The sequence below is a fragment of the Anser brachyrhynchus genome (assembly GCF_964034855.1).
Source record: "Anser brachyrhynchus genome assembly, chromosome: 10".
Taxonomy (NCBI): Eukaryota; Metazoa; Chordata; class Aves; order Anseriformes; family Anatidae; genus Anser; species Anser brachyrhynchus.
In genome coordinates, this window is record NC_137705.1 from 17,430,151 (window position 1) to 17,456,225 (window position 26,075).

The following is a 26,075-nucleotide window of genomic DNA, read 5'->3' on the forward strand; positions in this document are numbered from 1 at the left end:
TGCGAGTGCTTCCCTGCCACCCCCAGCCTGCCTAAGGACAGGCGAGGTTTTATGGCTAAGCACAGAGGCAAGCTTATGCCAGTGCGCTCAGCAGCTAGGCAAAATGCAAAGGCGGACACGCAGGAAAGTTGGGAGGAGAAAAAAAAAAAAAAGCCCCAACCTGCTAACTATTTTGTGAGTTAATTAACTTCAGAGCCTCTGCTCTGTGTTGCTCAGAGCCAGCTGCCAGCACGGCTTTGTGCTGCTGGAACTCGTGGCTGGAGATGAGAAACCACCAGTGCGTTCGTGTGAGAGGTGCTGCCGAACGCCTCGCGCCTCCGGGTGGTGCCTGCAGCCCCGTGGGTCTTCCGGCTCCTAATTTCGGCTGCGCCCTGCGGCGAGGTTGCTGCCCGGAGTCAGGAGGTGTCCTGGGCCCACGTGTCCCGTCCCCAGCGAAGGTTTTGCGGAGCCTGACCTGCTGCACCCCCACAGCTGTCGGGGCAGGCGTGCTCAGCTGTGTCCTGTTGTTGCGCAGTTCATCGCACCCGGGCCTAAAACCAGCCGCATTTCCTGTTCCTGTTGCTTCCATTGGAAGGCTGTTCCAGAATTTGGTTGTTCTGATTAAAAATGCAGCTTCTAAGCCTAAATTTAGAGATGGCTAGAAATATTTAGACGAGCTGCCCTTTAGCTTAAATCTCTCTCCACCTTCATAATATTTACTTCCTTTATGTATTTATAAGTGACAGGCGTATTCCCGTCTTGATTTTATTAGGTTAAACAAGCCAATCTCTTTAGTCTTTCCCCATAAAATAAGCTTTTTTTTTTTTTTCCTCTCCTCATCTTTGCAGCTGTCTAGCTGTCTTCTGCACCTCTTCCAGCTTGAGTTTATTTTTCTTGTGGTTGCGTGACCAGCGCTATACAAAATACCCCAGGTGAAATTTTACCAGAGCCTTGTGTAAAGGCATCAAAACTTCCTTTTCTTTGCTGTAAATAACCTGTCCTATAATTGTGTGCTTTTCCACGTCTGCCTTACTTCAGCTCAGACATCTCGTGATCAGCTGAAGTATCCAAGTCTGTAGGTTTTTTCCGCTTCCAATTCGTGAGATATCCCAGAAGAGTGCATTAGGCAAGGGAGGCAGCCTTTGATTTGGTGTTGCTGCTCCTGGTCTCTCTGAGGTCCGACACTCCACTTTTTAAGGTTGTCCCATTCTTCCTGCGTGCAAATCTAAGCCTCCCATCGCTGAGTGACAGTGCAGAGAGTCAAGGCAAGGAGAGCAGCACCTTTGCAGAGCTGGGGACAGTGGCTCTTCCAGCAAGCACGTCCCGCTGCTCCCGTTGTCCCCGAGATGATGATCCCCACTCAGAGCAGGAAAGCTGACGCTGGGCTTGGCCCACCAAAGAAAAGCCGTACCAAGGAGGGCGTTTATGTGGTGGCTGCCTCCATCCCGGCTTCCAGGAGTTGATCTGGCTGACGTGGGAACTGTTGTCGAAAGCACCTGGCATCCCCACGTCTGTGAGAGAGGCTTTCTGATGCCGAGCTGTGAGCCAGAGGCAGCATTTCTGTCATCTGGCTGCAGGGAGCAGGAGACATCTGGGCTTCGTGTGCCCCTCCAGAAACACCAGGCAGTGTACCCAGGTCTTCCTGTGAAGTGCAGGCACAAGGCGTGCACCTAAAACACAACAGTTCGGTGACTTTTTGTCACTTGTGCATCCCTAACAGCGGTCAGCAGACCCAGCTAGCAGCTGGGAGCACACTCGCTGTGGGAGCAGTGTGCTGCATCTTCCCCCGGGGAAGTAAAGATGCCGCCTGGCCCTCTCCTGGCAGCACAGGGGTGTTGTGGCCCACGGGCACGTGTCGCCTTTGTGAAACGCCTCGCTTGAGTGGCTCCAAGGCAAAATGGAAGGAAAGGTGAGGCTGCAGGGAGGGCAGCCTGCAGGTGCCGGCAGGAGGCTGTTGCATCCCATTAGCACCTGCCCACCCTAAATACTCCCTAATAGTCCTCACCTGTCTGGTGACCAGGAAGGGCGATGATTCAGGCCTGGGACAGGTCCCAGGTAGCAGATCTGCTCCTTGGCTGATGCTAAGGAGAAGTTCCCGGGTGAGCACTGCTGAGTCTTCCTGGTCCTGGCTCCATAGCTCTTGGTTGTGATGTGCACGACCTCCCCAGGGCTTTGTTGGGAAGACGGGTGAAACACATAGTGGGGCTCCCCAGAAGCTGCCACTCCGTGCAAAGTAGCTGGTGGCCGAGAGATGAGAGCAGCTGGAGTAAATCAGGTAGCTGCTGTTGGTGATGTATCCGTGCTGTGGGTTTTGGGGGCAATGAGAGCATTGCCTGTTCATCTGGTTAAAAAGGAGCCTGGCTTTCCAAAGAGGAGCCTGGCTTTCCGAGGGTGGTTCTATTTACCATCTGTTGGAGTGGCGTTTGTCAAACAGCTTCACTCGTCAGACTGCAGGGGCCTTCTTTTATAAACAGGATCCGTAGAGCTCGAGTTGCAGGAGCCCCAACGTTGAGATCTGGTGTGGGTGCTGCGCGTGATGCCAGCCCCTGCTCCGAGGCAGTGACCTGGGCAAGGGGCCAGGCATCAGAAGCCAGCCTTGAAATACCAGGACACGCTGAGTTTTATGGAGGAGAAGCACAAAATACTGTTCTTGTTTTTTTTTTCTCCTGCAGCGTTCCTTATTTCAAAGATTTTTACCTGCATGTGAATTTTAACATAGTGGTGTTTCTCAAAGAGTGGGGGATAAGCGAACATCCTGAGGGGCTGTGTGGCCAGGCTGGGCATCCTAAAAGGCTCCGTGCACTGACCTGTTTGAGCTTCATCTCACTCCCAGGGTCCTCGGTTTTCTTAGACTTTGCCTAACTAAAAGGCATAGCAACAGCAGCTATTTACAGGGAGTGTGCTGGGATAAATGGCAACGTCTGGAACAGGTCCAGGCAAAGGACTTCTTGGGCAAGGCTTTAATTCGCCACGGTGCTGCAATCGGAGAGATAAGATGAGCCGATAAGATTTCTGTTGGGGGGCTGAGGGGGCTGCTTATCTTTTTCCTGCAGCAAAACAAAGTCGGGGAATTTGGCATTTTCAGTGCACGCTTAGTAACGAGCTCTGAATTTGGAGGAGTGGAAAATGTGACTCAGTCTAATTATAAACTAGCTTTTCAGCCGGGCCGGGAAGTTCCTTGTTTTGTCCTGCTCTTACGGGTTGTTGCCCTGAGCATCCGGGGAGACTGAAATGAGGTGGTGGAGTCCTGTGAACAGGCTGACCTGAGATTGCTGGATCGGGCTCGCCTTTCCTCGCCGCTGTCCTGAATGCCAGATTTCCAGTAATCTGCTGATCGCAGGAAGAAATTGCAGGGCTGGGGAGCTGCGCGGCCGCAGCGCTAAACCCCCAGTGCTTGGCATCCCCGCCGTGTGGTATTTTCGCTTCCCTTTGGCCTTTCACTTACAAAAAGCCGTGCTGAAAGAAGAGACCGACTCAACTTTTCTTTCTGGGCCGTTTGAGGCTTTTCCTGCCCCGCTCGCCCCCTGCCCAGGCGAGGAAGCGGGGTGTGGGCAGCTGCGCCTGCTTGCTCTGACAATGAAGCTAAACAAACCCTTCCAAGCCGGCCGCGCGAGCCGATGAAAGGGGCATTTCTTGGGACACTCAATGTTTTGTCGTGACCTCCCGGTGAAACAGCTGTTGTGTTCCCTCGCCCAGGCAGAGTGGGACTCTGAATAGTGCCCTTTTAGCGAGCGCGGAGGCGCAGCTGGAAGAGAAGCCGTCACGGTAGGAGTATGCGAGAATGGCACGAGCTGGGCGTAGCTGCCCCAGCGCGAGGCCATTTTGCTGGTAGCTTCTTCAGCTGGTGGAGCAGAGCAGGCCAGCACGGCCGAACACACATCCACAAAGGCAGGGAGGGAGCAGCTTCCCGTGCAGGGTCTTTGCCTGCCCAGTGCTGGGAGACACGGGTGAGCGGCAGCACAGCGTTGCGGTCAGGTTTTCATAACCACACAAGTTAGCGTAGCTTTGCCATCTGGTTCTCTAGGGACCGAAGCTCAAGCTCCAAGTCTGAAGGCTAGGACCCGTGATACAGCCCCCACCACCTCGCTGTCCCTTAGCTTTCCCAGCTAAAAGGTTTGTTGTTTTTTTTCGAAGGCAGCAGCTCCAATTCCCAGCGATGTCCAGAAGGAGCTGAAGGCTTCAAGAGGTGCCCATCTTCCTGGCACCGCTGCTTTTTGCCAGGCGAGCCCCATGCGATGCCGCAGCTTGCAGTTCTGCTGCATTTCAGGCAAGCTGTGGGGTTGAGGCTGCCTGTTGCCCCTGCTGACAAAGCTGCCCCTAGCAGTGGGCTGAGATGAAGCCTGGCCTTAGGCAAACAGCTTAAATTTTACTCTTTCTTTGCAGCTATATTTGCATTTGAATTGTCTCCTCCTTTCCGTTTTCTTTCCCCTGCCCGCTGGTTAATTGCTTGCAGAAGCCTGAGCGCTGCAGCCCTTCAGCAATGTTGGGTCAGCCGCCCTGAGCACAGTTCAGCTCCCGCGCCGAGAGGGCTCTGCTCTGTTTTTTCTCGTTATTGGCCATGTGTGTCCAGGTAATGCCAAAGGAGCAACCCAGAAGAAGGGGAGCCTGTTGTATGGTAAATTACCATCAGTGGTGATACTCCAAATGAAATTACCGGCAGACGGGTCTGCGTGTCAGCAGCAGCCGGGCTCAGGGAGAAGCAGTGGAAGATCTGGTGGAGCTGCAGGAGCATCCACACCCACTCCTGCCCGAAAGCAGTCAGGATTTTTTCAAGACTGACTTGAGAGCGCCCAGGAAGCACAAATGCGGAGTCCTCGGCTGCCCCTGCTGGCAGGGGTCTCGCAGTATGGGCCGGGAAGGTCAGCAGGGTTGTACTGGTGTGCTAGCGTGAGCCCTGTGCCTGCTCCTGGCGAAGGACTTGCTGTGCTGCCTCCTTTTTGCAATGGGAGGAGGAGGAGGACTGAGTACTTGGAGGATTAGAGGGAACTTTTGTAGGCAAGAATGCTTTTTTTTTTTTTTGCGCCTGAATTCCCTTGGAGGCAACAGCTTTGCGCACTTTATTTTCTTGTCTTTGTCTTGCAAGCTACAGGGCTTTGAGATCTAAGTTTAAAAACCAAATCAAATTGAGCTATCTTCCTGTACGAGCTGCCTGACTGCTCCCGGCCAGCCTAAAAATAACAGGCCGTGTGTATCTGAAGGGACTTTGTGAGCTGGGTCTTCAAAGCCAGCCAGACCACTGCATGTACTTAAAATTGCGAACATGGCTAATTTTTTAATGGTCTTCTATACACTGCTAGGCTTGTGTAATCTTTAGCCGATAAGCATTCATTTACAATTATCTCAAATAATAGGAAAACAAAGACAGTCTTTTTTCTTGAGCAACAGAAGAGTTATTTTGAAACCAGGCCCCTTGTGAGAAACGGCAGGGCTTAAGGCTGATATTTACTGTGTGCATGAAACACTGGAAAACTTCTTACGTGAAAACTAGAGATCCCAAATCATTAACTATGTGCAGCCTTAACAAATACCGTTTGAAGCAATATGTGGAGGAAATGTTGCTAGAACAGAGTCCAGGGCCCCACTCTAGTTTCACAGTGCCGCAAGCACAGCACAACACCTTAACGGCAGCTGGGCTGAGGCACAGCCATGGTGTTGGAGAGCTGTCGCTTGTGGCCTTCCTAAAGATTTCCCTGGGGAGGCACAGGCATCTTCACGGGTTTCGTGTGCGTAACCCATGTAAACTTGATTTTTTTCTAACTTTGCAGAGCCTTGAGAAACAGTCTGCACGTCCTCTCAGGTTGAAAAGCTAGCTCAGCTGTTTTTAAATCAGGTTTAAGTGGTTTTATAAATGTTTTGCAGCCATCACGTCCCTGCTAGAACAAGCTGTCCTGGCAGGTGATTGCCTGGCCTGGTTTTGCTTCCTAGAAGAGCCTGGTGTTCGGTGTTAACCTGCCTGCAGTTTCATTTTCTAGCGTGGGCCCTGAAGAATGTGAGCAGTGTCCCAAGTCAGGCCAGACGCCCATCGAGACTTCTGGGGCGAGCAGGGGGCACTCCTCGTGCACCAGTCTTTATTAGGGTGGGTGGCCATGCCCCTCTGTGAGCCAAGAAGGGCCCTTGCCGTGCCCATGCGCTGCTCCTCTGGGCTAGGCAGGGTTTGGCCTCATCTTCTGGAGGGGCTGAAATATGGTTTTCAAAGCAGAATGGGTCAGACTGACCCATGCCTCGCTCGGCAGACCCGGGGAAAAGGGGAGCAGCAGCAGCGCCGGGTCGCAGGAAGGCTCGGCAGCTGGGCTGCGGCCCTGTAATGAGGGGCTCTCACAGGGCACGCGGCCTGGGAAGGCTTGTTCCAAACGTAGCCCAAAATTACACGTTCTGCATGCGTTTAAACCGCTCGCTATTAAAGGCGTTATTATTCCCGGTTGTGTAAGCCTCGACAGCGCCGCGGCTTTGTCCGGGCTGCGTGCGTTCGCTCGTCGCGCGCCCGGCCCTGCCCGGCCTCCTGCCTGCGGTACGGCCGGTGGCGGTCTGTGGCACGAGGGGGCGGCGGCACCGTCCGGCTCCTGCTACTTGAAACGCGGAGTTGTGCTCGGGGCTGCCCTGACATCTCGGTTCCTGGGGGGTGCTAGGAAATGCTGCCAGCTGTGAGGAGGGGCACGAGCACAAGGCCGCCTCCTCGGCTGGCAGGGCAGCACCAGCCCGTGGCCGCGTCCTCTTCTGGAGCGTGAAGTGCCCAAGAAAGGACACCTTGTTCCTGCCAGAGGGAGGCCCAGCTCAGGTGGAGGGCTGGCTTTCCTCTGGGCTGCCCCGGGGTAAAAGCAGCTTCTGTTCTTGCTGCGGTGGGGAGGAGGCTGCCGGCAGCGCTGCCAAAAACCGCTGCTTTCTGCCAGGCAAGCGGGCAAACGGCAAAGCCGAGTGGAAGGATGTTCACGTCTCAGAGCCTGGGATGGGTGGGCTGGCTTTCTGCGTCTGGTGCAAGCGGGAATCCTGATTCCCTGCTCTCTGACACCGCTTGTTAGGAGTTAACTAAAAGATGTGCTAACAGCTTTAAACTCTGCTCTATAAAGTGTACTGAGCGTGGGTCTCGTGATTTGCTCTCCAGCTTGTCTGGGCTGGCAGAAAGCGAGGCTGATTCTTTGCAGATGAGAGGAAGAGGGGTGGTGCCCTTGCAGCCGTGGCTGAAACCCTCTGCTGCTCTTGCACAAAAGCTTTCTCATGCTGCCGTCCCCAATGGACTTTCAGGCCCTCTGTTATCTTTGCAGTTAGCCTCCTCTTCTTCGTCTCCTCACCCTTTTGAAGTAGAGGCTTTGTTCTTTGTAGGTGAAAAGCACAAAAAGAGCCAGCGAAGAGAGCTGGACGTGGTGCGGCTCTGCGAGCCTTTCCCTGGAGCTCTTGCATACAGGGGTGTGAAGAGGTGCCCCGGCGTCGCAGCCTGCAGAGGGGGACACCGCTCTGTGTCCGTGTGTCCCCAGGCGTCCCGGAGCAGGGACCTGCAGCTCAGCACAGAGGTGCGCAGGTGGCTGTTCCCTGGCGCACTCTCGGCCGTGCTGGTGGCACAGGGGGAGGCACAGGCCTGGTGGCACTTGTGGCAGAACCAGGGCCTTCTCCACGTAGACAAAGCAGGTCAAGAGTCTGGCGAGAGACCTTTGCGGGACTTTATGAGCTCCTGTGGTGCTTTAAGTCTTTTGGGACCGGCACACCCCACAGAGCCAGCCCTTGTCACCACGCTGAGGAGATGCCTCGGGCTACCTTGTTCCAGACAGGTGGTTCCTTCACCAGTTACTAGCCTTCAGATATTTTTTTTTCTTGATCCTTTTGATTAAATGTTATTGCCGGTAGAACCTGCCCTAATGCCATAATTCTAAAAATACCTTCTTCTGTCTCTTCTTTGGTAGATCTCTGAAGCTGGGAAGGAGTCCTTGCCTTCCTGGTTACACTGGAATGCAGAGAGCAGCTCCCTGGAAGGGCTGCCCCTTGACACGGATAAGGGCGTCCACTACATCTCGGTGAGCACGCTGCAGCCCTTCCCGAACGGGAGCTACGTGCCGCAGACCACAAATGTGTTCTCCGTTGAGGTCCACCAAGAAGACCACAACGAGCCTCAGTCGGTGCGAGTGGCGGTCCAAGACACGGGCGAGGCAGCACCGTTTGTGTGTGGCGCAGAAGAGCCAGTCACTGTCCTGACTGTCATTTTGGATGCCGACTTAACAAAAATGACACCAAAGCAGAGGATCGAACTTTTAAACAGAATGAGAAGCTTCTCAGAGGTGGAGCTTCACAACATGAAGTTGGTTCCTGTTGTAAATAACAAACTCTTTGATATGTCAGCCTTCATGGCTGGACCGGGAAATGCAAAGAAGGTGGTGGAAAACGGGGCCTTACTCTCATGGAAACTGGGATGTTCTCTGAGCCAAAACAGCGTACCCAACATCAGCAAGGTCGAGGCTCCGGCTAAGGAAGGAACTATGTCTGCCCGCCTTGGCTACCCCGTTGTTGGCTGGCACATCGCCAACAAGAAACCTCACCTCCCAAAGAGGATGCGTCGGCAGATCAATGCCACCCCGACGCCTTTGACTGCTGTTGGGCCGCCCACCACTGCCGCGCAAGAGCCCCCGACGAGGATCGTCCCCACCCCAACGTCACCTGCCATAGCGCCCCCCACGGAGACGACAGCACCCCCCGTCAGGGAGCCCATCCCACTGCCGAGGAAGCCTACGGTCACCATCAGAACAAGGGGTCCCATCGTCCAGACACCCACTCTTGGACCAATCCAGCCGACCAGGGTGACAGAAGGCACCGGTACGGCCTCCGTGCCGATTCGCCCCACGATGCCTGGGTATGTAGAGCCCACCGCGGTGATCACACCGCCCACGACCACCACCAAGAAGCCGAGAGTCTCCACTCTGAAGCCTGCCACGCCATCCACGACGGATTCCTCCACAGTGACGACACGGAGGCCTACTCGAAGGCCCAAAACACCCCGTCCTACAAAGCCTCCCAGCACCACCAGGTCCCCGATCTCCAAGCTGACCACCGCCTCCCCACCGACCCGCGTACGTACCACAGCTAGTGGAATCCCCCGGCCCTGGGAGCCGAACGAGCCACCCAAGCTGACAAACCACATTGACAGGGTTGACGCGTGGGAGGGCACTTACTTTGAGGTTAAAATACCCTCAGATACCTTTTACGATAAGGAAGATACCACCACTGACAAACTGCAGCTGACCTTGAAGCTGAAGGAGCAGCAAATGTTAGAGGAGAATTCGTGGGTCCAGTTCAACAGCACAAGCCAGCTCATGTACGGCATGCCAGACCACAACCACATAGGGAAACACGAGTATTTCATGTATGCCACAGACAAAGGCGGGCTTTTTGCCGTGGATGCTTTTGAAATCCACGTCCATAAACGCCCACATGGGGACAAGTCTCCAGTGAAGTTCAAGGCCAGGTTGGAAGGAGACCACAACGCGGTGGTGAATGACATCAATAAGAAGATCATGCTGGTGAAGAAGCTGGCTCTGGCGTTCGGCGACAGGAACAGCAGCACCATCACGGTGCAGGACATTGCCAAAGGCTCCATTGTGGTGGAATGGACAAACAACACGCTGCCTGTTGAGCCCTGCCCCCGGGAGCAGATCCGGACTTTGAGCAAAAAGATTGCAGATGACTCAGGGGGGCCAAGCCTGGCTTTCTCCAACATCTTACAGCCCGAGTTCAAGCCTCTGAACGTGTCGGTGGTCGGCTCCGGCAGCTGCAGGCACATCCAGTTTATCCCCGTGACGAAGGACGGACGGGTGATCTCGGAGGCAACGCCAACGGTGGCGGCCGGCAAAGACCCTGAGAAGAGCAGCGAGGATGACGTGTACCTGCACACCGTCATCCCCGCCGTGGTGGTGGCCGCCATCCTCCTCGTGGCCGGCATCATCGCCATGATCTGCTACCGCAAGAAGAGGAAAGGGAAGCTCACCATCGAAGACCAGGCCACCTTCATAAAGAAGGGCGTGCCTATCATCTTCGCCGATGAGCTGGACGACTCCAAGCCTCCGCCGTCATCCAGCATGCCCCTCATCCTCCAGGAGGAGAAAGCCCCGCTGCCCCCCCCGGAGTACCCAAACCAGAGCATGCCGGAGACCACGCCGCTCAACCAGGACACCATCGGGGAGTACACGCCGCTGCGGGACGAGGACCCCAACGCGCCGCCCTACCAGCCGCCCCCCCCCTTCACCGCGCCCATGGAGGGGAAAGGCTCCCGCCCGAAGAACATGACCCCCTACCGCTCCCCGCCGCCCTACGTCCCCCCTTAACGAACTGGATGCGATCGGGGGAGAAGGGGCCTCCAGTTCCACACCGGTGCTGTCTGTGGGCCGGCAGCCCCCTCGCCAGCCGGGAAGCCCAAATCCCAGCCCGCTCCCGAGCAGGCCCCCTCCGGCTGCGCCTGCCACACCAGAGTGCTCGTGGAACCTGGGGGACACTTGTTTTATTTTTGCCTAACAAGCTTTGGTTTTATTTTATTCATAGAGAAATTCTCGGCTCAAAAACCGTCTTTCTGGCACCGGGCTTCCGGATGCGGCCGGGGCCGGCGCAGAGGGCAGGGAGGGGGGGACGAGCAGGCAGCACTGGGGTGGCACTCTGGGTCTCCGCTGTTTGCCTTTAACACTAACTGTACTGTTTTTTCTATTCACGTGTGTCTAGCTACAGGACGTAACATGAAAGGTAGCCTAAAAATAATTAAATTCAAGGGACTTTCTGAAGTTGATGTTTTAAGTTTTTACAGTTAATCTACTGTTTACCTAAACTCGTATATACATAGTTTTGGGGGCTGGGGGGAAGCGCTATGCTACAAATAAACTCCGGGGGTGTTTCAGGCCTAGGGAGAGGGTGGACCTAGAGGCCAGCCAGCCCTGCCGCTAGGGGGAGATCGGTTTCTTGTTTTTTTTGTTTGTTTGTTTTTGTTTTTTGTTTTGTTTTTATTTTACTTTATTTTTTAATCAAAGAAATCCTATTTTTCTCACGCATCAAAAAATAGCCACCAGTTGAGTCAGACCAGCCGGGGTGCTGTTCACTAGGCACGGGGCCGTTGCCTACCGGGGACTCTGACGGGAGCCCGTGTAACGGTGGGTGCTGGGGCTGGTGGGGCTTTTGTAAGAAAAAAAGCTCTCCACGGGGCGTTTTGGTGACAGCGGGGGGTTTCCGTAGCACACTGCCATCTCTCCACCTTGATTCCTCTCCTTCAGAGTGATACTGGGATGGCTGCCCGGGCTGCTATGCCGCACGGCTGTGGGCAAAGCCCCGCAGCTCTTGGAAAAGTTTAACGAGGAGAATAAAAAAAAAAAAAAAAGGATAGCGAATAGTCAAACAATCAGTGAACTCTCAAATCTAATTTTTTTACTAAATTTTTGATACAGCCTCGAATCGTTTTATTAAAAAATATATATAAATATAATTAAAAATCGGTAACGCTGACAGCACTTTGTACGGGCTCAGCTTCTTCGTTGCCAGCTCGCGGGGCTGCCCGCTGCTCGCATCGCGTTCATTGCCGCGGCCTCCGTCCTGGGGGCCTCCGTCCTGGGGGCCTGCGGCCTCCCCGCCGGCTGCCCCCTGCCCTCGGGCAGGCCCTGGGTCTTCGGGCCCTCCCTCTGAGCGCGGCTGCGGGTTTTTTATCGTTTTCCCGAGCGCTGGAGAGCCGCGGGGACACCCGAGGAGGGGCGGTGAGTTGTGCGGCTCCCCCGGGGGGCGCAGCGGGGGGACCCCGAGACGCGGCGCGGGGAAGGAGGCGGCCGGGGCCCGATCCTGGCGCGCCCCCGGTCCCGGCGCTCCTCCCCCCAGCGCAGCCCGGGCGCGCCGCCGGCACCGGGGGGGGGGTGCGAAGGGCTCCGCGGGCGCGCGCCCGGCGCGGTGTCTCCCCCTGGCGGCGGCGCGCCCGGTGACGTCCCGCGGCCCGCCCCGCTCGGCGCCGCCATGTCGGGAGCGGCGGGGCCGGGCCGCGCCCCGCTGCCCTGCGCCGCCCGCGCCGCCGCCGCGCTGCAGCTGCCCGGGGGGGCCGAGGCGGCTCGGCCCGGCGTGGCCGTCATCGACCTGCGCTTCCCCCGGGGCGGCGCCGCCGATGTGAGTGCGGGGCGGGGCGGGTGGCGGTGCCCGGTGCCCGGTGCCCGGTGCCCGGTGCCCGGTGCCCGGTGCCGTGACGCGCGGCGCTCCCCGCAGGTGCACGAGATCGTCTTCAAGAACTTCTACACCGCCTTCCTCAGCGTGCGGGTGCAGCGGGCCGGCCCCCCGGGGCCCCGCAGGTGGGTCACCTGCCTCCGCGACCACCGCCTGATGCCCAGCCCGCACACCGAGGAGGGCTCCCAGGACTACTTCTCGCTCCGCCACCACCAGGTCCCGCTCCCCGGACCCCCCCCCGTCCCCGTCCCCGTCCCCCCCCGGCATCTGACGGCCCCCTGTCCCCGCAGATGCTGTGCGACATGGAGCAGGTGACGGCGCTGCGCTTCATCCTGCGGCAGCCCTCCCCGGCCTGGCTGCACTTCAGCATCGAGGAGCTGCAGGTGTTCCCCCCTGCCCAGAAGGTGACCCTCGGGCACACTGGGGGTCCCCCGGGCCGCTTGGGGACCACACACCGGGGTGGGCGGCATGCGGGCAGTGGGACGGCATCCCCGGAATGACGGTGGGGCCGTGCCCCTTGTGCCTGTAAAGAGTGGGGAGGGGGCAAAGCGTGGCGTGAGGGGTGGGGGCGGGCAGGGAACACCCGCGGTGTGACCCTTTGGATCTGTCGCAGAGCCCCCAGAAGGATTTCCCCTCCTGGCTCTCCCAGCTGACCCCTCCGGAGCAGCCGGCCAGCCCGCATGGGGTGAGTGGTGTCAGCGCGGCAGCAAACGCCCACCGGGGAGCAGGCACCTGGGGTGGGCAGGGGGCTGCCAGAGGGCAAAGCCCCCCCGAGGCTGCTCTGCTCCAAGGCCCGCGGTGGCGGGGCAGGAGGCAAACACATGCCTCGGGGCTTTGCCACCCATGGCACCAGCAAAGCCCTTTGTCTTCGAGGTGCTCAACACCTGAGCAGGGGCTGGGAACTGACGCGGGGCTGCCAGCTGTGGCCAACCAAGCGCTGGCGGCCTCCCTACCCGGAGCAGCCTGCTTGAGCTTTGAATTTGGCTGAAATTTTGGTGCTGTCTGACTCGAACTGGTCCATAACTCCCAAGCCCGGAGGACCGGGCTGCCTGTGGGGGGCTCAGCGGCCGGGGGCTGTATGCGCCTCCGGGCAGGCTGCAGAGCGGGGCCTGGAGCCACCAGGGTGGCAGAGCACCGAGACAGGCGGTGCTTCAGCACACAGTAGCACGGGGATGCTCAGAGCTCAGGATGGGGTGGACAACACTCCCGTCCCAGGAGGAGATCCCAAATCCTGGCACCAACTCCACCGAGAGGCTGCCAGCTCTGTCCCAGCCCATCGCCAGCTCCAGGGCCCAGCCAGGAGCCGTTTGGGTGCTCCGAAGTGCCCAGCGAGCCTGGTGCTGGGAGCAGCTTGCAGAGTTCTGAAGGAAAAGAAAAAAAAAATCCACCAGGACACGTGATCGGAGAAGACATTAAATCCACCCAGGGAGGAGAGCATCCCGCTGGGACTGGCGGGCACACAGCATCGCTCGGTGGGGCGCTGGGGGACAGGAGGAGCCCCGTGGGTCCCCAGCGGTGGCAGGGGGAGCGTGGCACTGCCCAGCCATGACGGCATCGGGAGGCAACGCCCCCGGGGGGTGGCCCTGAGCGAGCAAAGTCCCAGGAGAGCAGGGGCACATGGCCGGCGGTGACCTGCTGTGACGGGTGCTCGAGTTGCCCCCAGGGAGGGGCTGGGTCCCTCGGTTTGTCACCGCTGCGTGACCCCGCGTGGCGCTGGGGCAGGCAGCGTCACCACCGCTGGGCCGCAGGAGCTGCTCCAAACCCCGTGGCCGAGCTTGTGAGTCCCAAAGGCTGAAACTCTGGACCGTGCGATTATGTCTTTAATTATTAGCTAATGAGCCGGTTTACGTCCGTGCTCTGGATGCCCGCCAGAGGGGACAGGTCACGCTCGCGCCGTGCCAGGCTCGGGGGCACCTTGTTCCCAGCTGCTGCTTTCCTACGCTGGGGCCCCCCCTCTCCCTGCCTTGGGAAACCGCCGCCGGGCGATGGTGCTCCACAGCATCGCTCCTGCTTCTTCGCAGGAGCTCCCCGACCCGGAGAAGGTGTCGACGGAGGTGCAGCAAATGTGGGTGCTGACGGAGGTGATCCGGGCTCGCCAGGCGGCCGCCCGCATCGGGCGCTTCGACGTGAGTGCCCCCAGCGCCCCGCTCGCAGCGGGGGGGCCGCGGGCAGGGGGGGTGCCGGTGCCGCGGGCACCCACGGCAGCTCTCTCCCCGCAGGTGGACGGCTGCTACGATGTCAACCTGCTCTCCTACACCTGAGCCTCGACCGGATCCGGCGTGGACGCTGCTGTGCCCGAGAGCCTCCCGCGGGGGCCTTCACCCCCCGCCGGCGGGGCCCTGCCCCGAGCCCCTCCGCCTTCCTCGCCCTTCGCTCCGCGGCCGGAGGGGGGGGGGGGGGAGCCCCGGATAAACGCTGCTGTGGCGCTGCCGCTGTGCCTCGTCTCTGGGTCTGGGGGCGGTGCTGGGGGCGGGCCGCATGTCCCAGGAGCCCCGGCGGGGCGGGCCGAGCCGTGCGGGGCCGTGCGGGGCCGGGCCGAGGCCGGAGGATGCTGCGGGCCGGCTGCCGCGCCGCGCTGTGCCGCTGCCGCCCGGGCTCGGCGGCGCTGAGCGGGGCCGGGGCCGGGCCGGGCCGGGCCGAGCCGGGGGGGCTGAAGCGGACGCCGCTGGACGCCCTGCACCGGTCCCGCGGCGGCAGGATGGTGCCGTTCGCCGGCTGGAGCCTGCCGGTGCAGTACGGCCGCGGGCACCTCGAGTCCCACCTGCACACCCGCCGCCACTGCTCCCTCTTCGACGTGTCCCACATGCTGCAGGTAGCGGGCGGGGGGGGCCGCGGGGAGGGGGTCCCGCTGCCGGCCCCCCGCCCCCCGCCTCACCCCCGGCCCCCTCCAGACGCGGGTGTACGGCCGGGACCGCGTCAAGTTCCTGGAGAGCCTGGTGGGGGGGGACATCGCCGAGCTGAAGCCGGGCCAGGTACGGGGCGAGGAGCGCCGCGTGCCCGGGGGGGGCGCGGGGCCGAGGGGCACCTGGCAGCCGGCCCGGCAGGGGCAGACGCAGAGGCCCCCCCGGTGCCCCCCGGCGCAGGGCCAGGCGCCCTGCCCGCGCTCCCTAGGGTGCCGTCCCGCAGGGCACGCTGACGCTGCTCACCAACGAGCGGGGCGGCATTGTGGACGACCTCATTGTCACCAACACGGCAGAGGAGCACCTCTACGTGGTGTCCAACGCGGGCTGTGCCGACAAGGACTTGGCCATCATGAAGGTACGGCCGCTGCCTGCCGGCGGGGACGCACCACAAGCAGGAGCTCCCCCCTCCCCGCGGGTCAGGCGGCCACGCGTGGGGCTGGCTCCAGGCCGGCCCCGTGCCGCCAGCCCGCTGTCACCGTTGCAGGGCAGAGCAGCAGAGCTGCGGGCTGCTGGCAGTGACGTGCACCTGGAGGTCTCAGACAACGCGCTGCTGGCTCTGCAAGGTAGCAGGGTCCCCACGAGGGCTGGCGCCAGGCGTCACCGCAGGGGGGTCTCACCCTGGGACCCGCCATCCTGTGGGGCTCTTAGATGGCCCTGCCTTCTCCGCCCAGCCAGGGCTCCCCTCCCCGCGTCCCACCTCGCCCAGGTGCTGTCCCCTCTTCAAAGCCCCCTGTCCCCCCAGGTCCCTCCATGGCACAGGTGCTGCAGGCAGGGCTGTCAGACGACCTGGCCAAGCTGTCCTTCATGACCAGCACCACCACGACTGTCTTCGGTGTGCCGGGCTGCCGGGTCACACGCTGCGGCTACACTGGCGAGGACGGCGTGGAGGTAGCGGGGGCACCCCAAGGAGGCTGGTGCTGGTGGGACGCCGTGCCCCGCTGACCCTGACCCTGTCGTCCCCGTCCCCATCCCGTGCAGATCTCGGTGCCCGCGGGGCAGGCAGTGGAGCTGGCCGAGCGGCTGCTGGGCATCCCTGAGGTGTGGCCGGCGGGGCTGGCAGCCAGGGACAGCCTGCGCCTGGAGGCTGGGCTCTGCCTGTACGGGAACGACATCGATGAGACCACCACGCCAGCTGAGGCCGGGCTGATGTGGACCTTGGGTAGGTCCAGGCCGCGTCCACCACCACCTCCTCCAACCCAACCACTGCACAGGCATCGCTGGGCATTGCAAAGTGTGGGGAAGCCACCATGCCAGCCCTCGCCCCTCTCCATCCCATAGGCAAGCGTCGGCGTGCAGCCATGGACTTCCCTGGCGCAGCCATCATCATGGCGCAAGCCAAAGAGAAGCCGAAGCGGAAGCGCGTGGGGCTGACCTCGGTGGGGCCCCCCGTCCGGCCACACGCAGTCATCCTGGACCCTGAGGGCAGGCCTGTGGGTACGTGGGGGCGGCACTGGGGGGGGTCAGTGGGGGGGTGTCTGGGACCGCCAGCCCCCACTCACCTTCCCGTGTCCCCAGGCGCGGTGACCAGCGGGTGCCCCTCGCCCTCCCTGGGCAAGAACATCGCCATGGGGTACGTGGAGGCCGCGCACAGCTGCCCGGGCACCACGCTCGCTGTCGAGGTGAGGAAGAAGCAGCACCCAGCGCTGGTCACCAAGATGCCCTTTGTGCCCACCCACTACTACGTGGCCAAGTGAGGCCAGGCGGCCCGGCCCCATTAAACCCCACTGCTGCCTCACAACGCTGGCCTCGTGTCTGGTGGTGAATCCCAAAGCAGGGGCAGCGGGATGGGGGGCACAGCGCTTTAATGGTGCGGGCGGTCTCGGGCGCGGTGGGCACTCCTCACTCGCGGTGCGTCTTCCCCGGCTCAGCTGGCGGGCCCTCCCTGCGGAGAGGGGCAGCGTGAGCGAGGGGCACCTACTGGGATACAGGGGTCTGGAGGGGGGCACATATGGGGTCATGCTGGGCTGGGGGGGGTACACTGGGCTGGCGGACACTCGGGGGGTGCTGAGGGGGGCATGGCCTGGGGGGGGCACACAGGGGGTTCACTGGTCTGGGGATGTGGAGGCCATGCACTGGGAGGTACTGGGATGGGGGCATAGCTCGGGGGGACACACGGGGGTTCACTGGTCTGGGGACATGGGGGTGGGGGGGCCATGCACTGGGGTGTACTGGGATGGGGGCATAGCACAGGGGAACACATGGGGGGTTCACTGGTCTGGGGATGTGGAGGTCATGCACTGGGAGGTACTGGGATGGGGGCATAGCCCAGGGGGACACACGGAGGGTCCACTGGTCTGGGAACATGAGGACATGGGGGCCGTGCACTGGGGTATACTGGGATGGGGGCATAGCACAGGGGAACACACAGGGGGTTCACTGGTCTGGGAACATGGGAGCAGCGGGGGACATGTACTGGGGTGTACTGGGGTGCCCGGAGGCCACACTGGTCTGGGACATGGGGGGGGGGGGCATGCACTGGGGTGTACTGGGATGGGGGCACAGCCCAGGGGGACACACGGGGGGTTCACTGGTCTGGGAGCATGGGGGCGGCGGGGGCCATGCACTGGGGTGCCCGGAGGCCACACCGGTTTGGGACGCGGGGGGGGCACGCAGTGGAGCGCACCGGGCCGGGGACGCAGGCTGGCGTGCGGCGGGCGGGGGGCTCGCACTCACCGGGGCGGGCAGTGCCGCTCAGCGGCGCCGTTGCGGCCGGCCGGGCCGGCGGGGGACAGGGAGTGGGCGCGGGGCCGGCCGCTGCCGCTGCCGCTGCCGGTGGCGGTGGCGGGGCCGGGGCCGGGGCCGGGGCCGGGGGGCCGGCGGGCGGCCGGGCGGTAGCAGAGAGCGGCCACGGCGCCGCCGTAGGCCCGCCAGGCCAGGCGGACGCCCAGCAGGCTGAGCCCCAGCCAGAGCAGCAGCAGCTGGCACAGCGCGGCCCGCACGTCCTGCGCCGCCCACTCGGCCGCCAGCTCCCGGCCCAGCGCGCCCAGCGCCCGCCACGGCGCCTCCCAGCCGCCCGCCGCCATCGTCCCGGCCGCCGCCGCCTCCTCCTCCTCCTCCTCCTCTTCCTCCGCCTCCCCCCGCCTCCCCCCGCCGCTGCGCTGCCGGGGCGGGGCGGGCCCGGGAGCGGGAGCATGGCGGGGGCGCGCTACTCGCGGCAGCAGTGCGTGCCGGGGGGGGCGCGGGGGGAGCCGGGCGGCCGGGAGCCGGGCTGCGGCCCCCCCCCGGGCCGAGCGGCGCCCCCCCGGGCTGAGCGGTGCCCCCCTTCCCCAGGTACGTGCTGGGCGGCGGCAGCGGGCGGCGGCTGCGGGCGGCGGCCGCGCTGGTGGCGGGGCTGCGCGGGGCCGGCGCGCAGGTGGCGGCGGCGCTGGTGCTGGCGGGGGCCGGGAGGGTCGTGCTGAGGGACCCCCGGCGGGCCGCCGGCGCCGACTGCGCCCAGCAGGTACGGGGGGAGCCGCGGCGGGCACGGGGAAGGGGGGCGGGTGTGGGCAGGGGCACCCGGAGCGGGTGCGGGCACGGGTCGGCGTGCTGGGATACGGGGGGGATGTGGGGGGGGTCCCGGTAACGAGCACGGGGGGGGGGGGGTGCTGCTGCGGGCGGGTGCAAGCTGGGGGTGCTGGCGGCAGGTGGGGGTACGGGCAGGGGGCCCGGTAACGGCTGTAGGTGTGGGTAGGGTCTGATGGGTACGGGTACAGCCGGGGGTCTGGGTGAGGGTACCGCTGGGGGTCCCGATACGGGGTACGGGCGCAGGTTGGTGTCCTGGTAATGGGTACGAGTGTGGGTGGGGGTCCCAGTGAGGCGTACGGGTACGGGCGGGTATCCCAGCGATGCCTGCAGGTATCAGCAGGGGTCCCTACAACGAGTCTGGGTGTGAGCGAGTGTCCTGGTAACGGGTGCAGGCACGGGTGGGCGTCTCGGTGACAGGTACAGGGGTGGGCCCTAGTGATGGGTACAGGCATGGGCAGGGGTCCCAGTAACGAGCACAGGCTGGGGCCCCATGCACGGGTTTGGGCAGGGTCTCCTAAGGGGCATAGGGATGGGTGAGCGGGTGGGTAATTGGTACAGGTATGGGTGCAGGTCCTGGTAACGGGCCCTATTAATAGCGGTGGGTGCGGGTATGGGCAGTGGAGGAGATCCCAGTAATGGACGGGGGGGTTACGGTAATGGGTGTTGGTACCGCTGGGGGATCCCTCTCCCAGGTGCAGGTCGGGGGTCCCAGTAAGGGGTGCGGGGGGGGGAGGACTTGTTGTGGGCAGAGAGCCCCCCCCAGCGTGGGCAGCACCCCAGACCTGCGGGGGTGCCCGCTGCTGCCCACCCCGCAGTTCCTCCTGCGGGAGAGCGATGTGGGCCAGAACCGTGCCCAGGCATCGCAGCGGCGGCTGGCCGAGCTGAACCCCGACGTGGAGGTGACGGTCAGCACCGAGGAGCTGTCGGAGGATTTCCTCGACGCCTTCCAGGTGAGCCCGACGCCCCGGCCAGGGGACGCCCCGGGGTGCTGGCACCTGCTGACCGCCCTGGTGCAGGTGGTCGTGCTGACCGAGTCGCCGCTGGAGGAGCAGCTCCGCGTCGGGGACATCTGCCACGCCAAGGGCATCTGCTTCATCGTGGCTGACGCCAAGGGGCTGGCAGGGTAAGGGCGGGGGCAGTGGCTGGTAGGGAGACCTCGGCACCGTGTGGCAGCCACGTGGCGGGGCAGGGTGCGACGGCTGGGGGCTGTGTCCCCAAGGACATTGTGTCACAGCTAGGACCTTGTTGTGATACTCCACCACGCTTGCAGTGTGGGTTTTGTCCCCGTGTCTAGCAGGGATTTCCCATGTCCTAAGCGTTGCTGCCCCAGGCACCTCCTGTCCCCTCTGAGTCCCTGTCCTGCTTGTGGGGCAGGACCCGACAGCACTCTTGGAGCTCCACGAGGCTCCCGCTTAACGAAGCCCCCCCCTGTCCCTGCCCAGGCAGCTCTTCTGCGACTTCGGGGAGCGTTTTGTTGTTGACGACCCTGCAGAAGGGGACCCGCTCTGTGCCACCGTGCAGCACATCTCCCAGGTAGGAGGCTCCGTGCCACCTCCCCGCTCCCCAGCATGGGGCCCCTCCAGCTCCACAGCTTTCCCTGACACTTCAGTGGCTTGATGTTACCTCGATCGGGTTCCCCATGCTCACCTCTCCCCCTGCTCAGGGCAACCCGGGGATCGTGACGTGTGCGAGGGCCGAGGGGGGACACGGCCACCATTTCAGTGACGGCGACCTGGTGACGTTTTCCGGCCTGGAGGGCATGACGGAGCTGAACGGCTGCAAGCCCTGCCCCGTGCGTGTGCTGGGTGAGTGCCTGCCAGCCTCGGGGGGCTGCAGCGGGTCCCCGGTGGTGACCGTGGTGCCCGTCCCCTCCTCTCCGTCCCAGATACCTTCAGACTGGAGATCGGTGACACGAGCGCCTTCTCACCCTACCGCTGCGGGGGCCAGGTCTTGCAGGTGCGATTGCGCCAGGAGCACTCGTATGTACGTGTCCCCCCCTGCCCCACCGTGCTGCCTCCCAGGTGGCAGGGAACCTAGAGTTGGTTCCGTGCCCCCAAAAAGCTCCCGTCCCCACGATCCCTGCGCGGTGCTGGCAGGAGTCCCTGCGCCAGGCGCTGGCGATGCCCAAGATCCCAGTGGAAAGCTCCGTGGAGCTGCAGCGCAGCCGCAGCCTGCACGCCGCCTTCCGGGCTCTGCACGCCTTCCGCGAGGAGCGGGGCCGCCTGCCCCGGCCCCGGGCACCGGTGAGTCCCTATCCTGACCCTTCCCAGCCCCTCTGGCCCTCCTGCCCCTCGCCGGGGCTGCCCTCGTCCCTCCTCCCCCAGGCGGACGCTGAGCGGGTGCTGGAGCTGGCGCGGAGCCTGGGCGCGCAGCTGGGTCCCCTGGACGAGGATGTCGTGCGAGCGTTCGCCAGCGTGAGCGCGGGGGACCTGTGCCCCGTGGCGTCCTTCATCGGTGCCCTGGCTGCCCAGGAGGCGCTGAAGGTGAGCAGCTGGGGACAGGGACCCACCACGGGGTCCTGCACGCGGCAGGCCAGCCGGCACGGCTCGGCACGGCTCGGCACGGCTGTCCCGTGGTGCTCGGTGGCCACGAGAGGGCACCTGCTGCCCGCCTGGGGACACCGTGCTGCAGAGCCAAGCGGAGTGCTCGGTGTGGGGCACGGGGAACCCCACTGGGCACGGAGCTGACAAGGCCCCACTCACCCCAGGCCATCACGGGGAAGCTCCTGCCCCTGGACCAGTGGTTTTACTTTGACGCCTTGGAGTGCCTGGACATGGAGGGGGCTGCAGGACTGACGCAGGAGGACTGCGAGCCCGTGAGTCCCTGCAGCTGCCGGGTGCTGGGAGTGCTGCGGCCGGCCCCGCTCACGCGGCTCTCCCCTCCCAACAGAGGGGATCCCGCTACGACGGCCAGATCGCCGTGTTTGGGGCCAACTTCCAGGAGGAGCTGGGCCGCCAGAAGTACTTCGTGGTGAGCAGGGTGTGGGGCAGGAGAGACGGTGAGGAACCTGAGCGGTGCGCGGAGCTGCAGCAGCGCTGCCCCAGCAGGTGGGGGCCGGTGCCATCGGCTGCGAGCTGCTCAAGAACTTTGCCATGATGGGGCTGGCGGCGGGGCCGGGCGGGGATATCACCGTCACCGACATGGACACAGTCGCAGACTCCAACCTGCATCGGCAGTTCCTCTTCCGTGCAGCGGATGTGTCGGTGAGCTCCCACTCGTCCCACGGGTGCCCCAGGGCTGGGTGTTCCCCGGGGACCTGGGAGCTGTCCCCCCACTCTGCGCCCTTGTAGAAGCCGAAAGCGGAGGTGGCCGCTGCAGCTGTGAAGCGCATGAACCCCGACGTGAAGGTGACGGCTCACCAGAACCAGGTGGGGCCTGGCACCGAGCAGCTCTACGGGGACGACTTCTTCCAGCGGCTGGACGGCGTCGTCAGCGCCGTGGACACGCTGGATGCCCGTGAGTGCCGGGGGGCAGGGGCAGAAGGAACCGAGCCCCCCACCTGTCCCTGCGCCACCGGGGCAGACACGCTGCCCTCGCTGCCTGCAGGCGCCTACTTGGAGAAGCGCTGCATCTGCTCCCGCACGCCGCTGCTGGACTCGGGCACAGAGGGGGCACGGGGGAACGTGGTGGCCATGGTCCCCCCTCTGACCGAGCCGCTGGGGTCGGCCACAAGCTCCACGGATGGGACCTTCCCCCTCTGCACCCTGCGGTACTACCCCCACACCATCGAGCACACGCTGCAGGTAAGGCTGCAGGTCCCTGCTCCTGGCCTTTTGTTTTCCCTTCCCGTTTCTCCGGCCCTGCAGGCAGGATGCAGCCCCAGCTGTTTCCTGCTGGGAGCCGCCGTGCAGCCCCAGCGCCTTCCTCAGGTCCCAGCACCAAGCCCAGCTTGGCCTGGGCCAGGGTTCCCAGGGGGCCCCGGGCGCTGCAGCCCCGCACACCAGCCCACCCCCAGCTGTCCCCGCTGGGCGCTGTCCCATAGCGGCACTCCTTCAGAGGGGGCTGGCAGCGCATTGCGGTGCCGGGTCCCTGTGTGGGACCCGTTGCTCATCGCCTGTCCCCTCTGCGCAGTGGGCTCGCGATGAGTTCGAGGGGCTCTTCCAGCTGCCTGCGGAGAGCGTGAACCAGTTCCTGGAGTGAGTGCGGACTTGGGAGCCACCCGGGATGGGGACCGGGGACAGGCAGCTGCGTCCCGCACGCGGCAGCGCTGCAGGCAGGCCAGCAGTGCCTGGTTTTGCAGGGAGCTGCCGGAGGAGCCGGCACAGCAGGAGGGCCTGGAGGTGCCGGAGCGAGTGTGGAGGAGCCTGCAGGAGAGGCCGCGGGACTGGGGGGACTGCGTGCGCTGGGCCCGCCGGCACTGGCAGAGCCACTACCACGACGCCATCGCCCAGCTGCTGCACACCTTCCCCCCCGCGCACGTGAGCATAGCGTCTGGGGGGCTGCCCCCCCCCCCCAGCACCCTCCCCAGGAGAAGCGTCTCCAGGCCTGACTTTGCTTTCCCTGTGCCAGGAAACCAGCCCCGGTGTCCCATTCTGGTCGGGGGACAGGCGGTGTCCCCATCCGCTGACGTTCGACCCCAGCAATGTGAGTGCAGGGGAGAGCCGTGGGAATGCAGGGGAGAGCCGTGGGGATGCAGGGGACAAGGTGGGGTTTGGGGAGAGACGAGGGCTAGGCGGTGGGTGCCGGAGCACAGCAAGGGGCAGAGCTGCCGGGGCCACCCCCCCCGCCTACTTGTGGTTCTGCAGGACGCACACGTGGCATACGTCGAGGCTGCTGCCCAGCTCCGGGCCCAAACGTACAAGCTCCCATCACACAGCAACCGCGCAGCTACGCAGGACATCCTCCGCAGCATGGTCCTGCCGCCCTTCGTGCCCCAGGACGGGCTCCGCATCCCCACCGCGGAGGGCACGGAGGTGGTGGAGGAGGCTGGGGGTAAGGCTGCTGCACGCCTCTGTCCCCGGGAGCCGCGGCACGACATGGGGACACGGGCCAGGAACCGCAGGCCTGCTGGTGCTGGTTCTTGGCTCGTGACCCCATGTCCCCAGACCCTGGGCAGCCGATGGAGCTCACCCAGGACCTCGCCCAGGACCTGGCACGGTGGAGGCAGGAGCTAGGTGGAGGCACGGAGGCACAAGTGATGGAGCCCATCCACTTCGAGAAGGTGCCGTGGCCGCAGGGCTCAGGGCGGTGGCTGCCGTGTCCTGGGGGATGCTGACGTCCCCGCGCTCTTCCCTGCAGGACGATGACGCCCACATGGACTTCATCATGGCTGCGTCCAACCTGCGTGCAGAGAACTACGGCATCCCCCCCGCCGACTGGCTGACGGTGAGGGGGGTGCCCCCACGGGTCCCCGTCCCCCACAGGGCACCCGGTGACACCCCCGCCTCCTGTTCTCAGAGCAAGCGCATCGCTGGGCGCATCGTGCCCGCCATTGTCACCACCACGGCAGCCGTGGCCGGCCTGGTGTGCCTGGAGGTCTACAAGCTGGTGTGGAGATGCCAGGTCCTCAGCTGCTACCGCAGGAGCACCCTGTTTCTGTCCGAATGCCTCCTGCTCCGTTTCAAGCCCCAGCAGCCCCCCACCTACTGGGTAGGACCCTCTCCCCCGGGGTGCCTAGCAGCCCCACGGCCAGCTCCGTGGCTGCGGCAGCCGCTTGCAGCTGGCTCACCAAAAGCAGCTGCGGCAGCCGGCGAGCAGCTGGCACCGGTCCCGGGGCTGCAGGGGGAGCGGGGCCGGGGTCCCCCCCAGCTGCCGGAGGGGGAAAGCAGGGCAGGGACGGGGGCAGGCCCAGATTGGGACCGTCTGGGCGATAGAGGCCCCTTTGTCTGGGGGTTTATGGCGTGCGAGGCAGCCCTTCCTGCGCGGCAGGAAGCGCCGATTGGAACCAGATTGGCCCGGGGGGCCCAGGGCCGGGGGCAGGAAGAGGGGGAGGGAGGCGCCTCCAACGCCTCCGCGCCGTCTCCAGCTTGGCTTCGGGCTGCCCAGCCGGGCTGTGGCCTCACCGCGCCTGCGCCCCGCTATCCGCGGGTGCCCAGCCCTGTGCCTCAGCCTCGGGGTGTCCTGGCCGTGGTTGGCACCATCCCTGGGCGGAGGATGCCGCTCTGTGCCCTCTGGTCCCGGCACCCCTACGTCGACCGCCAGCACCTCCGTGTCCCAGAGCCAGGACACGCGGCGTGACGTCTGCTCGGCTGTGGCAGGAGCACACGTCCTACGGCTTGGTGGCTGGCAGTGCCACCCAGTGCCGAGAGCACACCAAGGGCTGGTGGCCTTGGCGTGGGTGGTGTTCGCAGTGCGGGGATGGGGTTTGCACGGTGCCAGGACGGGAGGTCAGCCTGGTCCGTGGCGCCGTAGTGCAGATGGGGTTAAGCCCTTTCCACCTGGAGCAGGAGGTGAGAGCAGCAGCTCGGTGCCAGCAGCCTGGTGCCAGCAGCCTGTCGTGGGGACGGGGACAGGGCCAGGGCTGGTGCTGCCTGCAGTGGGGGCAGATGGCAGGGTGGCCGTGCCAAACAGCGTGGGGCCACATCCTGCGCTCAGCTCCCTCAGGCCAGAGCCAGGGTCACAAAGCCCTGGGAGCCACAGACACAAGAAGAGGCGATTGTGTGGGGCTGGGCAGCACTTCAATGGGGCTTTGTGCATCTCTCGGGGCCCAACCCTGGCTGCAGCAGTGCCGGGGTGGTGGCTCTGTCCCTGCCCTGCTGTACTCAGCCCCACACTCCCCTTGCAGTACCGGGGGAAGGAGTGGAGCTTCTGGGACCGGCTGGAGGTGCGGGCTGTCGGGGCAGACGGGCAGGAGATGACGGTGGAGGAGCTGCTGGACTGGCTACAGGTGAGCGCAGTGCCGGCCGCCCCGCTGTCCTGGGGCTGCGTGGGGCCAGACCCCGACACCCGGCTCTTGCAGAGGGAGCACGGGTGGACGGTGAGCAAGCTGCTGCGTGGCACCACAATGCTGTACGACTGGGAGGATGACGACGAGACGCAGGCGCGGCAGCGGGCGCAGAAGTAAGCAGCCCCCCCCCCTCCTCACCATGCCCCGGTCCTGCTGGGTGCCGGGGCCCCTGTCCCTCCTGAGCCGCTCCAGCTGCAGGGTAAACATCCTGCTGCCGGCAGCGCTTCCCACGCTGGACCCCCGCCTGGCCCCCAGCCACAGGGGCTGGGGAGGGGGCCTGGGACCAGCCAAATGTAGCTTCCCCAGCCTGGGGGGCCCAAGCAGGGTTCGGGGGATGAGCTGCGCCCAGCCCACTTTTCCTTCCCCTGCTGCAGGCTGTCCGATGGCATGGAGCGTGCCGGGGCACTGCGGCAGCTGGAGTTGCAGTACCTGTGCAAGGGGGACAAGGAGGAGGAGTGCCCCCCGCTCCTCTGCATCCTGCCCTGAACCCAGGGGAGGTCATGCACCAGGGGGGTGCCTGCACACCCCACTCAGCACCGCCGGCCCCATGCAATAAAAGCTGCAGGACAAGCTCTGCTGCGTGGTCTCTGTGTTGATGCCAGCACCCTGCGCTAGCAGGCAGCCCGATGCCCTCTCACCCCTCATCG

At 63.8% G+C, this 26,075-nt stretch overlaps 5 protein-coding genes across 15 annotated transcripts in view; 4 read left to right on the plus strand and 1 right to left on the minus strand.

The window, feature by feature from the left end:
• Positions 1–11,444, plus strand: part of DAG1 (dystroglycan 1) — a 43,667-nt gene extending 32,223 nt beyond the window's left edge. For all 8 annotated transcript variants that reach the window (XM_080606628.1, XM_080606629.1, XM_080606631.1 and 5 more), the window contains one exon: positions 7,872–11,444. In XM_080606628.1, the coding sequence (XP_080462754.1) occupies positions 7,872–10,280 (2,409 nt within the window). In that variant the 3' untranslated portion in view covers positions 10,281–11,444. The remainder of the gene's footprint in view (positions 1–7,871) is intronic.
• A 468-nt stretch (positions 11,445–11,912) lies between these two features.
• Positions 11,913–14,565, plus strand: NICN1 (nicolin 1, tubulin polyglutamylase complex subunit). 2 transcript variants are annotated; one of them, XM_080606698.1, is made up of 6 exons: positions 11,913–12,081; positions 12,178–12,351; positions 12,426–12,518; positions 12,749–12,820; positions 14,157–14,261; positions 14,355–14,565. In XM_080606698.1, the coding sequence occupies exons 1-6, from the start codon at positions 11,935–11,937 to the stop codon at positions 14,394–14,396; spliced, it is 633 nt and encodes a 210-aa protein (XP_080462824.1). In that variant the 5' UTR covers positions 11,913–11,934; the 3' UTR covers positions 14,397–14,565. The 2 variants fall into 2 exon arrangements, with proteins under 2 accessions (XP_080462824.1, XP_080462823.1); XM_080606697.1 differs by having other exon boundaries at positions 11,917–12,081; positions 12,426–12,539.
• Positions 14,566–14,683: 118 nt separating this feature from the next.
• Positions 14,684–16,776, plus strand: AMT (aminomethyltransferase; the record flags this gene model as incomplete). The annotated part of the gene is made up of 8 exons (XM_080606682.1): positions 14,684–14,947; positions 15,027–15,107; positions 15,262–15,393; positions 15,523–15,601; positions 15,781–15,926; positions 16,017–16,197; positions 16,317–16,472; positions 16,554–16,776. 8 exons carry the CDS (start codon positions 14,684–14,686, stop codon positions 16,730–16,732), a joined length of 1,218 nt encoding a protein of 405 aa, XP_080462808.1. The 3' UTR covers positions 16,733–16,776.
• Positions 16,777–16,823: 47 nt separating this feature from the next.
• On the minus strand, positions 16,824–18,110 carry TCTA (T cell leukemia translocation altered). Its single transcript, XM_080606699.1, has 2 exons — positions 17,712–18,110; positions 16,824–16,920 (listed from the first exon to the last, which is right to left on the minus strand). Exons 1-2 carry the CDS (start codon positions 18,059–18,061, stop codon positions 16,878–16,880), a joined length of 393 nt encoding a protein of 130 aa, XP_080462825.1. The 5' UTR covers positions 18,062–18,110; the 3' UTR covers positions 16,824–16,877.
• On the plus strand, positions 18,061–26,000 carry UBA7 (ubiquitin like modifier activating enzyme 7). 3 transcript variants are annotated; one of them, XM_080606625.1, is made up of 24 exons: positions 18,061–18,198; positions 18,309–18,477; positions 19,358–19,492; positions 19,559–19,665; positions 19,985–20,075; positions 20,206–20,347; positions 20,428–20,525; positions 20,639–20,785; positions 20,867–21,025; positions 21,250–21,357; positions 21,432–21,512; positions 21,587–21,745; positions 21,833–21,998; positions 22,089–22,285; positions 22,614–22,678; positions 22,783–22,960; positions 23,052–23,126; positions 23,288–23,474; positions 23,588–23,703; positions 23,781–23,867; positions 23,940–24,131; positions 25,267–25,368; positions 25,441–25,541; positions 25,803–26,000. In XM_080606625.1, the coding sequence occupies exons 1-24, from the start codon at positions 18,170–18,172 to the stop codon at positions 25,912–25,914; spliced, it is 3,003 nt and encodes a 1,000-aa protein (XP_080462751.1). In that variant the 5' UTR covers positions 18,061–18,169; the 3' UTR covers positions 25,915–26,000. The 3 variants fall into 3 exon arrangements, with proteins under 3 accessions (XP_080462751.1, XP_080462752.1, XP_080462753.1); XM_080606626.1 differs by having other exon boundaries at positions 21,590–21,745; XM_080606627.1 differs by lacking the exon at positions 19,358–19,492 and having other exon boundaries at positions 19,493–19,665.
• The last annotated feature ends 75 nt before the right edge of the window (positions 26,001–26,075 follow it).